Source organism: Pangasianodon hypophthalmus, chromosome 20, assembly GCF_027358585.1.
Source record: "Pangasianodon hypophthalmus isolate fPanHyp1 chromosome 20, fPanHyp1.pri, whole genome shotgun sequence".
Lineage (NCBI taxonomy): Eukaryota > Metazoa > Chordata > Actinopteri > Siluriformes > Pangasiidae > Pangasianodon > Pangasianodon hypophthalmus.
In genome coordinates, this window is record NC_069729.1 from 827,523 (window position 1) to 841,852 (window position 14,330).

Genomic DNA, 14,330 nt, shown 5'->3' on the forward strand with positions numbered 1-14,330 from the left:
GCTGCGTCCCAAATCGTGCGCTACGGTACTCAAAATAGTACGCCACGATTTGTTACATACGATTTAGAGTGATGGTGTGCGGTTTGGGGGCGTGGCCTTGTGAGCTAGAACCGTGTTTCTATTTGAGAATCCGCAGTCATGTGCCCTCTGAGTGGGAGGGGCATACGCTCTCTCACCTGTCCGTCACAATGACACTAGCCAATCACGGGCTGTATGCGGAAGAGGGTGGATAGCGCTTTGATAGCTAAGAACTAGCTAACGGAACTCGACCTCACGTCTAATGTTAGCTAGTTTACATGATTAAAAGCGTTTTAAACAGCTAGCTAGCCTGTTTATGAGTGAACAGTGGTGTAATCGTAGCGTTGGTGATAAAGCTGATAAACTAGCGAGCGATAGCGAATCAGCAAAAGTCACCTGGTGTTTGAGGAACATTGAAGCACCTGAACATGACACTCGCCTCAGGAACGGGAACCTACGGCAACAGGAACGGCTTCTTCAACAGTTACAAAAAAAATATTCGTTAAAAAAAATAAATAAAATTAAGTGTAGCATCTAATCAGCTCCCTGATAGCAGTGAAGAAATACTCGTAATACTAAACAAAATTTACTGAATTATGAATTATATTGTGTTATTATGTAGTAACGCGCGTGTGTGTGTGTGTGTTTATATCTTGGGAAGGACCAAATGTCCCCACTAGGATATGAATATCTTACATTTGGGAATTTGCCAGGTCTCCACAAAGAAAATGTTTTTTTTTTAATACACAAAAAACTGTGGTTTTATTTAAAATAAATAAAAATCAGAAAGAGCTGAAAGATCGCTGAGGTCACAGTCAGAGGTAGATTTCGGCGTATCACAGCGTTAATCAGCTACATTAATAATATAATATAATGTCAGTCTAAAGTCCTCGTAAGTGTACTTATATAAACAAACGTGTGTGTGTGTGTGTGTGTGTGTGTGTGTGTGAGAGCACTGAGAAGTTTCCACAGACACTGAAACATTAAAGTGTTTAACAGAGTGTGAAACGTTTGCCACGATGTTGTTGTTGTTTTTTCAGCTTTATCTACGAACACGTTTATTCTGTGAGAGACAGATGTGGTTTTCTGGAGAAGGAGATAAATGAAATGCTTTCTTCAGCTGAGTTTAATCATGTTTCCTGTGTTTCTGAGCTCCACCACACACACACACACACACACACAAACACACTTTCACACAGCTGGAATACGTGATGAACCGATTGGACGGGTTAGGTGGCAGGATGTGACACGCTGAACGTCTCATCATGACGCATGGAGCGTACACACTGCTTTAACATGAGTGATGAATTCTTATTCGTAAATATGTTGTTATTCTGTGTGTGTGTGTGTGTGTGTGTGTGTGTGTGTAGTTTGGACTTCATACCCTGTAATCGACGTGGCTGTGATGTGTGTGTGTGTGTGTGTGTGTGTTTACAGAAAGGTGAGGCAGCAGGTGAAACTAAACGACTTTATCACATGATCTCTACCTGTGTATCAGCGTAACACTTCACCGTTCACACACACCGAATTAGACGAGACTTTAAATATCCGGTACGAATAACATCGCCGTGTTTGTCGTTCAGCGTAACAGGACGTCGTCTCTACAGGTGAGCTGAGCGTAATCATGTTTATTAATCCTCAGGAATTTATGCTTTTAAATGATCTCTGATTTGCGAGGACACGTAACTCCTGATATCATGCCTTAAAAAAGACATCGGCTTACAAGATGATATTAAATAACAGAATCGTCCATTTTCTGAAAAATAAAAACAACAGGAGGATGTGATGTACTTTCTCGCTGAAATATTTCACTATTAATACAATTGTGAGTGAAATGAAAACTTTAGTGTTGTTTATTTTGCATTATAGGTTCACAAATGTGTATCATTTTCCCACATGATCTCCATTTTCAATTCCCGTCTAATTCATGGCACTTTTAAAGTTTACGCTTGTAAAATAAAAACTAAATATCGTCTACGTGCACCATAAAAGCGCCTAAGAAGCAGCTTGATTTAAGGACAGATTTAATTTCATATATCGACAAATTTTAATTTAATTATATTTCCACAGAAAGTGAATCTAAATAAACTCGACTGCAGCTCAGCTCATGAAATCGACTCGGCTTGTTTCATTTTTAATCTACAAATTTACTCCAACTTCCTTAACGAGCTTTTCACTGGATGCTGCATTAGGAGGAATTAATCCGTACTTTTTTCAGAAATATTGAAAAATTGTAAAAAAAATAAAAAACAAATAAACAAATAAAAATTCTAAGTGTATCCTTGAAACATTTACATTTGTGTTTTATATACTGAGATGTCAATTTTATGTAATTTAATGTTATAAACTAATTATTTACATGGCACTAAATATGTGCATTTTACACCAAAATATTAATAAAAGGTATAAAAATGTAGCTGGATTTGCCTTTTCTTTATGGCTCAGTAAAAATCGCAGACAGAAGCTGGTGATACACCGACACACACACACACACACACACACACAGACGTCTATAACTGCAGTGAAATAAGAGAAACGTATGAAATGTTCCAGGTTTAGCATTCCTGGGCTGAAGCTGTAGCTTTCCTGCAGGCGGATGTGAGTGATGGAGCAGCGAAATTCCCTAATATAGCTTCTCTGTGTTCGAGTTAGCCAGCGCTAATCAGCACACGGCACGGCTGAGCTCACGAGAAAAACATTCGGCTCTTAGATCAACGTCTAATACGATCTCGCTGACGGACGAGTCTTTATTTACCGCAGCCCACTCAAACATTCAGCCTTTTTCTGTGGTTCTCATCCAAACAGCCGACGACGATGTTAGCATGAGATTCATTTCCAAAGCTCTTTCATCACGTCTCCTTTCATAAAAACTAATTCTATAATATTTTAGAAAATGTCATTTCTCGAACATGACTTTTTCCTAATGCAGGTCCAGAATAGTGTGTTCATTTTTTCCCCTATTTACGTGAAGATCGTTTTATTTCCTACGTACGACGTTGTAATTAGTAAACCCTCCCACTTACGTACACTGCTAATTTTAGATAGCTAGCTAACCAGATCTATTTTTTAAACTAAATACAGCTAGCTAATGTTAGCTGTACATCAAGTGGTTCCTTCCGATTTCACACCATGAACAAGAACGATGACAGAAATGAATTTTTGCTCCACGTTGACTTAAAAAATGACACGAAAGTCCAGTGTGTCGTCTGTTAAACACGTGCTGCTGCTAACACACGTGAACATGCTAGCTGTTGTGTATTTTTGATGCAACGTCTCATGCAAGAGCTCTCTTCGTTAGCATGTTTGAGGAGGCTAATGTCGCTCTGTCTGACAGGAAAGAAGGAAACACAGTCAGCCATTTCTGGTTAAATGAACCATTTCTGATGATAAGATGAAACTTCGCTAGTTTCCGAACTTTAAATAAAAGAACAGAGTGTTTTTAAGACTGAGAGCAGCAGCAGCAGCAGCAGCAGCGCTGGTGACAAATTTCAGTTACAGATGAGGATTTCTGCAGTCATAAGCATCGACTGTGTACAATATCATGTGTGTGTGTGTGTGTGTGTGTGTTCTTCTTTTCAGCACCATGACGTCCGCCGCTCCGCCCAAGAGGATGGTGTCCTCAGTCTTCATCACTCTGGCGTCTCCGTACAGAGCCACGGTCACGCCCACGCCGCAGATCACGCAGCACTCCGCCGTCCCCGTCAGTCCCACCGACGCACGCAGGAAGTCCTCCACCTCCTCCACCTCGGCCCCGGAGTCAGGACACGCCGTCGCTCCCGCTGAGGCCCGGCCCAGTCCTCTGGAGATCCGGAAAACACACAGCAACAAACCCGACGCTACACACACTCTGTACAGAGCGGGAAAGAGAGAGGAGAAACGCGCTGAGGGTACAAACATAAAAACACCACACACACACACACACTCACACACACACACACACACACTGAAGATATTTACATATGGATTAGTTTAAGATGGATAAATGAAGAGCTAGAGATGGATGGATGGATGGATGGAAGGAGGGATAGAGGGAGGGATGGAAGGAGGGATAGAGGGAGGGATGGAAGGAGGGATAGAGGGAGGGATGGAAGGAGGGATAGGAGCCCAAGGAGACGATAGTGAAAGAAAACTCTCTGAGACAGAGAGACAGAAAGACAGACTCACAGACAGAAAAATGTTTGGCTTGACAGACAGCCCTATAGATGGACAGAACAAACCAACAGTCAAACTGACAACATGTGTGTGTGTGTGTGTGTGTGTGTGTGTGCGTGTGTGTGTTGTGTGTGTGTGTGTGTGTGTGTCTGTGTGTTGCAGAGTTTTTCCCTCCACCTCCCCCTGTGTCTCTGGACTCTGGGGTCTCTGAATCCAAGCCCCTTCCTCCACCGCCTCCACCCACCTGCCCTCTGTCTGACACCAAACGCGAACCACTGGCTTCTACACAGGAGGTGAGACACACACACACACACACACACACACACACACACACACACGTTTATCTGATGTCACACACTCTTGCTCACAGTAAAGAAGTGAAACGTGTGCAGTGATTTACTGGAACGAGTTTCTCCTGAGGAGGACGATGTTGAGACACACAGGCCTCGTTCACGCCTGGCATTACCTGGGTGTCCTGGGTGAAAATCCGTGTTCTGATTGGTCGAGAGCAGTATGGTGTCCATTCGATTTAACAATATAAAATTTATTGAGTCTCTGTTTAAGATTTTTCTGAAATGTTTGATAAAACACACTTCTACAGTTACTAATGAGTTATTAATTAGTTACTATTCAGTCGTTAATCATTTACTAATCAGCTAGTAATATATGATGATTCTCTATTTCTTATCACTGATTGGCTGAGAGCAGTACGGTGTGTTCTGATTGGCTGAGAGCAGTACGGTGTGTTCTGATTGGCTGAGAGCGGGACAGTGTGTTCTGATTGGCTGAGAGCAGTACGGTGTGTTCTGATTGGCTGAGAGCGGGACAGTGTGCTCTGATTGGCTGAGAGCAGTACGGTGTGTTCTGATTGGCTGAGAGCGGGACAGTGTGCTCTGATTGGCTGAGAGCAGTACGGTGTGTTCTGATTGGCTGAGAGCAGTACGGTGTGTTCTGATTGGCTGTTACTAATCAGTCATTAATCAGTTACTAATCAGTTACTAATCAGCTAATAATATATGACGCTTCTCTATTTCTTATTACCGGTCTAGTACATCATGTTCTGATTGGCCAAGATCAGTATGGTGTGTTCTGATTGGCTGAGATATTAATCAGTTATTAATCACCTACTAATGAGTTACTAATCAGTTACTAATGAGCTATTAATCATTTACTAATTATTCGTTAATCGTCTGGTCTGATTGGCCGAGAGCAGTACGGTGTGTTCTGATTGGCTGAGAGCAGTATGGCATGGTCTGATTGGCCGAGAGCAGTACGGTGTGTTCTGATTGGCTGAGAGCAGTACGGTGTGTTCTGATTGGCCGAGAGCAGTATGATGACACTGATACCTGATATATCGTTATTCTGTCTAGCGGTTTCGCAGGACGGTTCTCCCCTTTACCCGAGACCTTAAAGCGTCACACCGACACGTTTCCTGCTACGACTTTATTCTCTACGCAGCTCAGAGTCAGAGTCACTCTCACTTTCTCACTTTCTCACTTTCTCAGACTGTTACACACTGTTTTCTTTCCTGTGCAGGTGTGTGTGGAGAGAGCGCCTCCTGCTGATCAGAGTCAGAACGCCCCGACTGCAGGAGTTCAGACTGAAGAGGGGCTTACACCGGGTATATCACACACACACACACACACACACACTGTTTGTATTGCTGTACTTGAGAATCAAAGAGACAGATAATGAGACAGAATGAGAGAGACAGACTGAGAGAGAGAGAGATAGAGAGATATAAATAGAGAGAGACAGATAGACAGAGAAAGAGTTTGAGAGAGAAACAGAGAGAGAGAGAGAGAGAGACAGAGAGACAGAGAGATATAAATAGAGAAAGAGAGATAGATAGATAGGCAGATAGATAGATAGAGAAAGAGTTTGAGAGAGAAATAGAGAGATAGAGAGAGAGACAGAATGCAAATGAACTGAGAGTCAGACATAGAAATAAAGAAAGACAAGTAGATAGACAGAGAAAGAGTGAGAGAGAGAGAGAGAGAGAGAGAAACAAAGAGGAAGAGAGAGAGAGAGAGAGAGAGAGAGAGAGAGAGATACTGCATGTACCCATGATGTTAGGAATACATAACCTCTACTGCAGAGACATTTTTTGACCTTGGGGGGGAAAATTTGATTTTTTTTTTTTTAAATCTAAAACGCACTTTTTATAAACAAACAAATAAATAAAAGACTAACAGAAATGTACTTTTGTGAAGCCATGTTAAGTTTAAGACATTCGGATATTTATCTATAATAAGCCAATAGAAATTTCTCACAAAAACAGTAATACAAGAATATGTGTGTTTCACGTATACAGTGATTTAATGTGTGTGTGTGTGTGCGTGTGTGTGTGTGTGTGTGTGTGTAGATGTGTGTGGGTTCTGTCGTAAGCCCGTGGCCCTGAGCGAGCCGGCGATCGAGGCCTTGAACAGGACGTACCACAGCAGCTGCTTCCAGTGCCGACAGTGTCACGCCGCTCTCGCCGGGAAAACCTACTACAACAAGGCCGGGATCCCTCTGTGTGAGGACTGCTACCAGGTCAGAGCTCACACACACACACACACACACACACACACACACACACACACACACTGCCCTGAACCATCACAAAATCAATACCTCATTATCCTGAACATCACTGAAAACCCGATCGATTTCATTAATCTGCTCGAATAGGTCTTTCTTCTCTGCCTCAGTGAAATGAATGGGAGATTAACCAGCCTAGAGAGGGGGCGGAGTCAGGGTTTTGTTACTACGGCAACAACGCTTCGGAAAATCCTCCTCCTCGGGTTGTTTAACTTCCTGTTGTGGTCGCTGTCGTCCCTCAGGCCAGTCTGGAGCCGTGCTGGGCGTGCGGTGAGGTCATCATAGATCACGTGATCCGAGCGCTGGAACGAGCCTATCACCCGCCCTGCTTCGTGTGCACGACCTGCAGGCAGCCAATCGGAGAGCAGCGTTTTGCACAGGGGGAGGTGGGGGAGGTGTACTGCCTGCAAGACTACTACAGGTACATCACTACAGCTACACAACAGCACTGTGTGCTACACACCTCAACACACACACACCTGTTACACACCTCAACACACACCTGTTACACACCTCAACACACACACACCTGTTACACACCTCAACACACACCTGTTACACACCTCAACACACACACACCTGTTACACACCTCAACACACACACACGCACACACACCTGTTACACACCTCAACACACACACACCTGTTACACACCTCAACACACACACACGCACACACACCTGTTACACACCTCAACACACACACACCTGTTACACACCTCAACACACACACACACGTTACACACCTCAACACACACACACACACACACACACACACACGTTACACACCTCAACACACACCTGTTACACACCTCAACACACACACACTCCTGTTACACACCTCAACACACACCTGTTACACACCTCAACACACACACACACACACACGCATACCTGTTACACATCTCAACACACACACACACACACACCTGTTACACACCTCAACACATACACACGCACACCTGTCACACACGTCAGCACACACACACACACACAGAAACACACCTGTTACACACCCCAACACACACACACACAAACCTGTTACACACCTCAATACACACACACACACACAAACACATCTGTTACACACATATCTGTTACACACTTCAACACACACACACACACACACCTGTTACACGTCAACACACACACCTGTTACACACACACACACACACCTGTTACACGTCAACACACACACCTGTTACACACACACACACACACACCTGTTACACGTCAACACACACACCTGTTACACACACACACACACCTGTTACACACACACACACACACACACCTGTTACACGTCAACACACACACCTGTTACACACACACACACCTGTTACACATGTCAGCACACACACATCTGTTACACACGTCAACACACATACACACACATCTGTTGCACACGTCACACACACATCTGTTACACACTTCAACACACACACCTGTTACATAAATGAAGACACACATCTGTTACACACCTACATTTCACACTCTGTTCAGTACAAAATGATTCGTCTTAAAGGAGCAACTTGACAAAAATTCCAGACTGAACGTTCCTGAATTTACTCGATCGACTCGTTCACTGTCTCAGATCTGATACTTGCTTTGTTTCTGACGCTGGAGACTCCTTCAATTAGTGTTAAATAAATTACAGAAAACTTCACGATTACGCATTATACTTGTTAGCTAGATTAGCGCTTGTCCATATTGTCACTTTTTAAATGTGCTTCCTCTGGTTGTGTGTGTGTGTGTGTGTGTGTGTGTGTGTTTTAGGAAATACGCGCCTCAGTGCAGTGTGTGTGGAGAGCTGATAATCCCGAGAGAGGACGGGACGGACAGCTACACGGTCGAGTGTCTCGGACGCTCTTTTCACGAGGACTGCTACCGCTGTGAGGTGTGTGTGTGTGTGTGTGTGTGTGTGTGATACTCACAAATCATTTTCCATCCATCACTCTGCAGTATCAGTGTGTAGGAAAAGGAGAAATGAACAAACCGAAGCCCGGATACGGTTTAAAAACGTTCAGTTATAAAGTTTATGATCCTGCTACATGCACTGTCTCAATCCATGTGTTTTTTTTCAGTTATAAGTAAAACCATGACCAACGTATCTCATCCTCACAGATCGTCTTTTCTTTATCTTCCTCCAGCTGTGTGCGGTGCTTCTCTCCCCGGAGCCCAACGAACACGGCTGCCACCCGCTGGACGGACAGATCCTGTGCAAACCCTGCCATCTCTCTCTGATCCAGACGAGCCAACACTAAACCCACGCCACATTATCGCTAAACTAATCGTTTTCCTCGTTACGTCATTCTGCATTCATGCTCTCGGTCCAAAACGCTTGAACTCTCATTCTAAAACACTTTTACTGTGAGAAAAAAAAGCCTAGTGTGGCTTACCGTACCAAAAAAAAAAAAAAAAAAAAACACCAGAAACACCAAATCTCACACACACTTACCTCATCAGAAACACTCCCACTTCCTGAAGGTCATAGGTCATCGAAAGTTCATCGTTTTCTCGGCACTAAAGAAACTTGTTATAAGGAAACATCTTAACAGTATTTAGTTTACTTCATAAACCACATTTAAAAACAACTCACTAAAAATGTTGCTTAATGTGTTAAAACAATTTTGAAAAATTTGAGGTGGAACAAAATGGGATGTTTATAACTGGTTAGCTAGTTGAGTAGCTAGTTAGCTAGCTAGCTCTGCGAATTTTTTTTTTAAAACTCAACTTGCGCTTTAATGATTAATGATTAATGATTTCCTCTTGTATTAAAAAGTGAATGTTTGATTTTAATTTTTTCGTGGCTGGTGTATAATCGGTTGATTCTAAATAAAATTTTCACAAACACAGCTAAGCTTTGTAACTAGTTAGCTGGCTAATCACATTGCTTTCCAAGACATAAAAAATGTACGCATTATTTACGTTGAGGCATATTAGGGATTATTTGTTTCACTCTTATCTGAAATATTGGCTATTTGCCATAAAGTTCATGGGGATTAAAATAGGGATTAAGAAACACTCGTATTTGTTCCACACTTTAAATTTATTAATCGTAACAACTGTCTGATAATCCTGTCTAGCGTTTTAGATCGTCTCCTAGAGTTCACACTAATCAACTGCTAATTGGTTTATGAGCTAGCAGGCTACAATAGCAATAGATGTAGTGTTTTCTATGCTAGCTAGTGTGTTAAAATGAATTATAGTGGAACTCTGAGCTGCGTTTGGGACGCAGCCGGATACTCAGCGATCCTGTGAGAAACGCACGAGAGCTACAGTGCTACATGACGGACAAAAAAACAAAACAAAAAAAAAAACGCTGTTCTGATTTAAAGAAACAGTTTGGCGAAAGCTGGAACATATCAAATCCCCTTCGAGTCCAAACACAATGATCAGCCGAGACATCATCGTTTTCTGAAATGTACCTTTTTCATTTTGCACTGAAGTCTAATACTAAGCAGCGGAGGCTAATAGTTGTAGCATTAGCGGTTTAGCGCGCCTGAAACCGTACAGAACAAACGCATCTCATGACGATGATCGATATTATTTCACTTTTGGCTAAAACATTCCTTTGGTTTTGGGATAAAGATTGTATACGGAATTCCTGCAGTACTGGGAAAACAAAGCTGGGAAAAAAATGCTTTTCCCTTTTTCTTTTTTTTTTAAACAATGATTATGAATATTCAATATTAGCTTATTTTTATATTTAGACTCCTTCCAGTCTCTTCATTTCCTTTCCTTTTATAGACGATGTAACAGCACGTATATCAAACATATCCAGTGTAGTCTGATTTATTTTTGCACTCTTTGCATAATTCAGTGCACCAAAGATATTTATTCCACATTAAACAAGATTCCATGCCTGTTTTTTTTTTTTTTTTTTTTTTTTTTTTATTAGCACAAATATTGAATCATAAGAAAATGTGTATTTTTTGTTCTAAATGATGGAAGAAAATAAACTGATATGTGCCACAGTTTCACTTGTTTTGTGCTTGAGCTCACAGTACAGTTCCTCAGGGGTCCGTCCTGGGCCCGTTTTATTTTCGGTATTTTCACGCTATCCCTTTCGGTCATGTGACACATCTTTGTGATTTCATTTGTCAGTGTTTTGCTGATGATTTGAAGCGTTGCGTTTGGACTGAATCTGCCACATCACCACCTGCTCGTGCTCTGTGTATTTCTGTGTATCACGCAGTATTAAACTGTTCGTGGTATTAAACTGCTCGTGGTATTAAACTGCTCGTGGTGTTAAACTGCTCGTGGTCGTGGTGTTAAACTGCTCGTGGTGTTAAACTGCTCGTGGTGTTAAACTGCTCGTGGTATTAAACTGTTCGTGGTCGTGGTGTTAAACTGCTCGTGGTATTAAACTGCTCGTGGTGTTAAACTGCTCGTGGTGTTAAACTGCTCGTGGTATTAAACTGCTCGTGGTGTTAAACTGCTCGTGGTGTTAAACTGCTCGTGGTGTTAAACTGCTCGTGGTCGTGGTGTTAAACTGCTCGTGGTGTTAAACTGCTCGTGGTGTTAAACTGCTCGTGGTATTAAACTGCTCGTGGTATTAAACTGCTCGTGGTGTTAAACTGCTCGTGGTGTTAAACTGCTCGTGGTATTAAACTGCTCGTGGTATTAAACTGCTCGTGGTATTAAACTGCTCGTGCTGCTCGTGGTGTTAAACTGCTCGTGGTGTTAAACTGCTCGTGGTGTTAAACTGCTCGTGGTATTAAACTGCTCGTGGTGTTAAACTGCTCGTGGTGTTAAACTGCTCGTGGTATTAAACTGCTCGTGGTATTAAACTGCTCGTGGTGTTAAACTGCTCGTGGTATTAAACTGCTCGTGGTGTTAAACTGCTCGTGGTATTAAACTGCTCGTGGTATTAAACTGCTCGTGGTGTTAAACTGCTCGTGGTGTTAAACTGCTCGTGGTATTAAACTGCTCGTGGTGTTAAACTGCTCGTGGTATTAAACTGCTCGTGGTATTAAACTGCTCGTGGTGTTAAACTGCTCGTGGTATTAAACTGCTCGTGGTGTTAAACTGCTCGTGGTGTTAAACTGCTCGTGGTGTTAAACTGTTCGTGGTCGTGGTATTAAACTGCTCGTGGTATTAAACTGCTCGTGGTGTTAAACTGCTCGTGGTGTTAAACTGCTCGTGGTATTAAACTGCTCGTGGTGTTAAACTGCTCGTGGTATTAAACTGCTCGTGGTATTAAACTGCTCGTGGTATTAAACTGCTCGTGCTGCTCGTGGTGTTAAACTGCTCGTGGTGTTAAACTGCTCGTGGTGTTAAACTGCTCGTGGTATTAAACTGCTCGTGGTGTTAAACTGCTCGTGGTGTTAAACTGCTCGTGGTATTAAACTGTTCGTGGTCGTGGTATTAAACTGCTCGTGGTATTAAACTGCTCGTGGTGTTAAACTGCTCGTGGTGTTAAACTGCTCGTGGTATTAAACTGCTCGTGGTGTTAAACTGCTCGTGGTATTAAACTGCTCGTGGTATTAAACTGCTCGTGGTATTAAACTGCTCGTGCTGCTCGTGGTGTTAAACTGCTCGTGGTGTTAAACTGCTCGTGGTGTTAAACTGCTCGTGGTGTTAAACTGCTCGTGGTATTAAACTGCTCGTGGTGTTAAACTGCTCGTGGTGTTAAACTGCTCGTGGTATTAAACTGCTCGTGGTCGTGGTGTTAAACTGCTCGTGGTGTTAAACTGCTCGTGGTGTTAAACTGCTCGTGGTCGTGGTATTAAACTGCTCGTGGTATTAAACTGCTCGTGGTATTAAACTGCTCGTGGTGTTAAACTGCTCGTGGTATTAAACTGTTCATGGTATTAAACTGCTCGTGGTATTAAACTGCTCGTGGTGTTAAACTGCTCGTGGTATAAACGCACTTTTTCTCTGTATATCAAAATCAGCTCGCGTGAATGTTCTGTAAAAAAATAAGAAAAGAAAAGAGACTCATCAGCTACACTGGTTTCAAACTTCAACACAAACTCCAGCTTATAGCTCAAGAAGACGTCACCTGTCCCTCATCCTGTCTTACCTTTCTGAGATCCTCCATCACGACACACCTGTACACACACTCACTGACTCTGACTCTGACTCTGGCCTCGATAAAATGTTTAGATTATAAACTACTCACAGTTTAGACTATAAACATTTAGGGTTTAGAAGTGAAATTTCAGAACTTCCCACTTCATTCTCACCTGGACTATTTTGTCCATTTCCTTTTATTTATCTATCTATCTATTTTTTTTTTAAATTTTTGGTTCCAGTTGATGTCTGGTTATGGGGACATCAAATTATTATTATTATTATTAATATTAATATAAAGTACAGAAGTAACATTTCTACGTAGAACTTTACCAGCAGAAATCTGCATGAAATGCTGTACGATTAGATTCATTAATTGTTTGTTTTCCATCAAATTACATTTGATTTTTAAATAATTTGTTTATTAAAAAAGTCAAAGTATCCTAGAAGATAAAATAAAAGTGCAAAAGTCTTAGGAAAAGACCTATTTTCTTTTTAGCCCAAATGTTGTTATAGATGTTTATTTTATGATCTCTTTTTATGATATCGAGTCAGTACAAAAAAAAATTTAGATTTCCAACAACAAAAAAAAAAAGTTTGTATGTCAGTAAAGAAAGCAACATGTGACGAAACAGAGCTCTTTTCAGACCAAATCTGATGACGGCTGCTGCAGGGTTTTACGTTTTACTGCGAAAGCAGAATGGAGTGACAGTCGGAGTCTCAGAACCTCTCCAGCTCGTTTCCTCACACACGCGGTACCTCACACTACTCAAGTCAAGTGGCTTTATTGTTTATTATTTATAGTACACAGTGAAACGAAACAACGTTCCTCCAGGACCAAGGTGCTCCATAAAACACTCACAGAACTACAGGAGACGGCACAAGACTGGGAACTCGGGCTCATGGACGGGACAATCTGGACGGAGTGCGAATCCATCGCAGGGCACAATTACGCTCACACACACACACACACACACCCATTCACACACTATGGACAATTTGGAAATGCTTATCAGCCTATAACGCATGTCTTTGGACTGGGGGAGGAAACCAGAGTACCCAGAGGAAACCCCCGAAGCATGAAGAGAACATGCAAGCTCCACACGCACAGGACGGAGGCAGGAATCAAACCCACGACCCCGGAGGTGCGAATCAAACGTGCTAAACACTAAGCTACAGTGAAATCAAACGTTTCTGCATGAAAAAATACTACGATAAAGAGCAGTTGTTCTTCTACCGTTACGGGTCGCCACAGTGGATCATCTCTCCGCGTATTCGATTTAGCGCAGGTTTTACGCCAGACACCCTTCCGATAAAGAGCAGTAAACAGTCATAAACTCAACAGTCAATATTTGGGGCGAAAAGCCCTTTGTGTTTTAAACTGCATCAGTAGGGACTGGACTGAAAACACACACACACGCTCAACTGATTGTGGAATCAGAATATTGTCTTAATTTGAATCAGATTTCAGTGTTTAAATGCATGACTCAGTACTAATCAGTACTAATATTGCCGAATTCGGATTAACATCATCGGAGTATTGATTCGCGTGTAAACGCA

General features: G+C 42.2%; 1 protein-coding gene across 2 annotated transcripts in view; it reads left to right on the top strand.

Annotated features, from left to right (window-relative positions):
* Nucleotides 1–10,729, top strand: part of fblim1 (filamin binding LIM protein 1) — an 11,439-nt gene extending 710 nt beyond the window's left edge. Inside the window, exons 2-9 of one of the 2 annotated variants that reach the window (XM_034314239.2) lie at nt 1,456–1,625; nt 3,598–3,905; nt 4,333–4,463; nt 5,707–5,791; nt 6,536–6,705; nt 6,996–7,174; nt 8,529–8,649; nt 8,903–10,729. In XM_034314239.2, coding sequence (XP_034170130.2) covers nt 3,602–3,905; nt 4,333–4,463; nt 5,707–5,791; nt 6,536–6,705; nt 6,996–7,174; nt 8,529–8,649; nt 8,903–9,016 — 1,104 coding nt within the window. In that variant the 5' untranslated portion in view covers nt 1,456–1,625; nt 3,598–3,601 and the 3' untranslated portion in view covers nt 9,017–10,729. The remainder of the gene's footprint in view (nt 1–1,455; nt 1,626–3,597; nt 3,906–4,332; nt 4,464–5,706; nt 5,792–6,535; nt 6,706–6,995; nt 7,175–8,528; nt 8,650–8,902) is intronic. The other variant, XM_034314238.2, reaches the window with a different exon arrangement.
* The last annotated feature ends 3,601 nt before the right edge of the window (nt 10,730–14,330 follow it).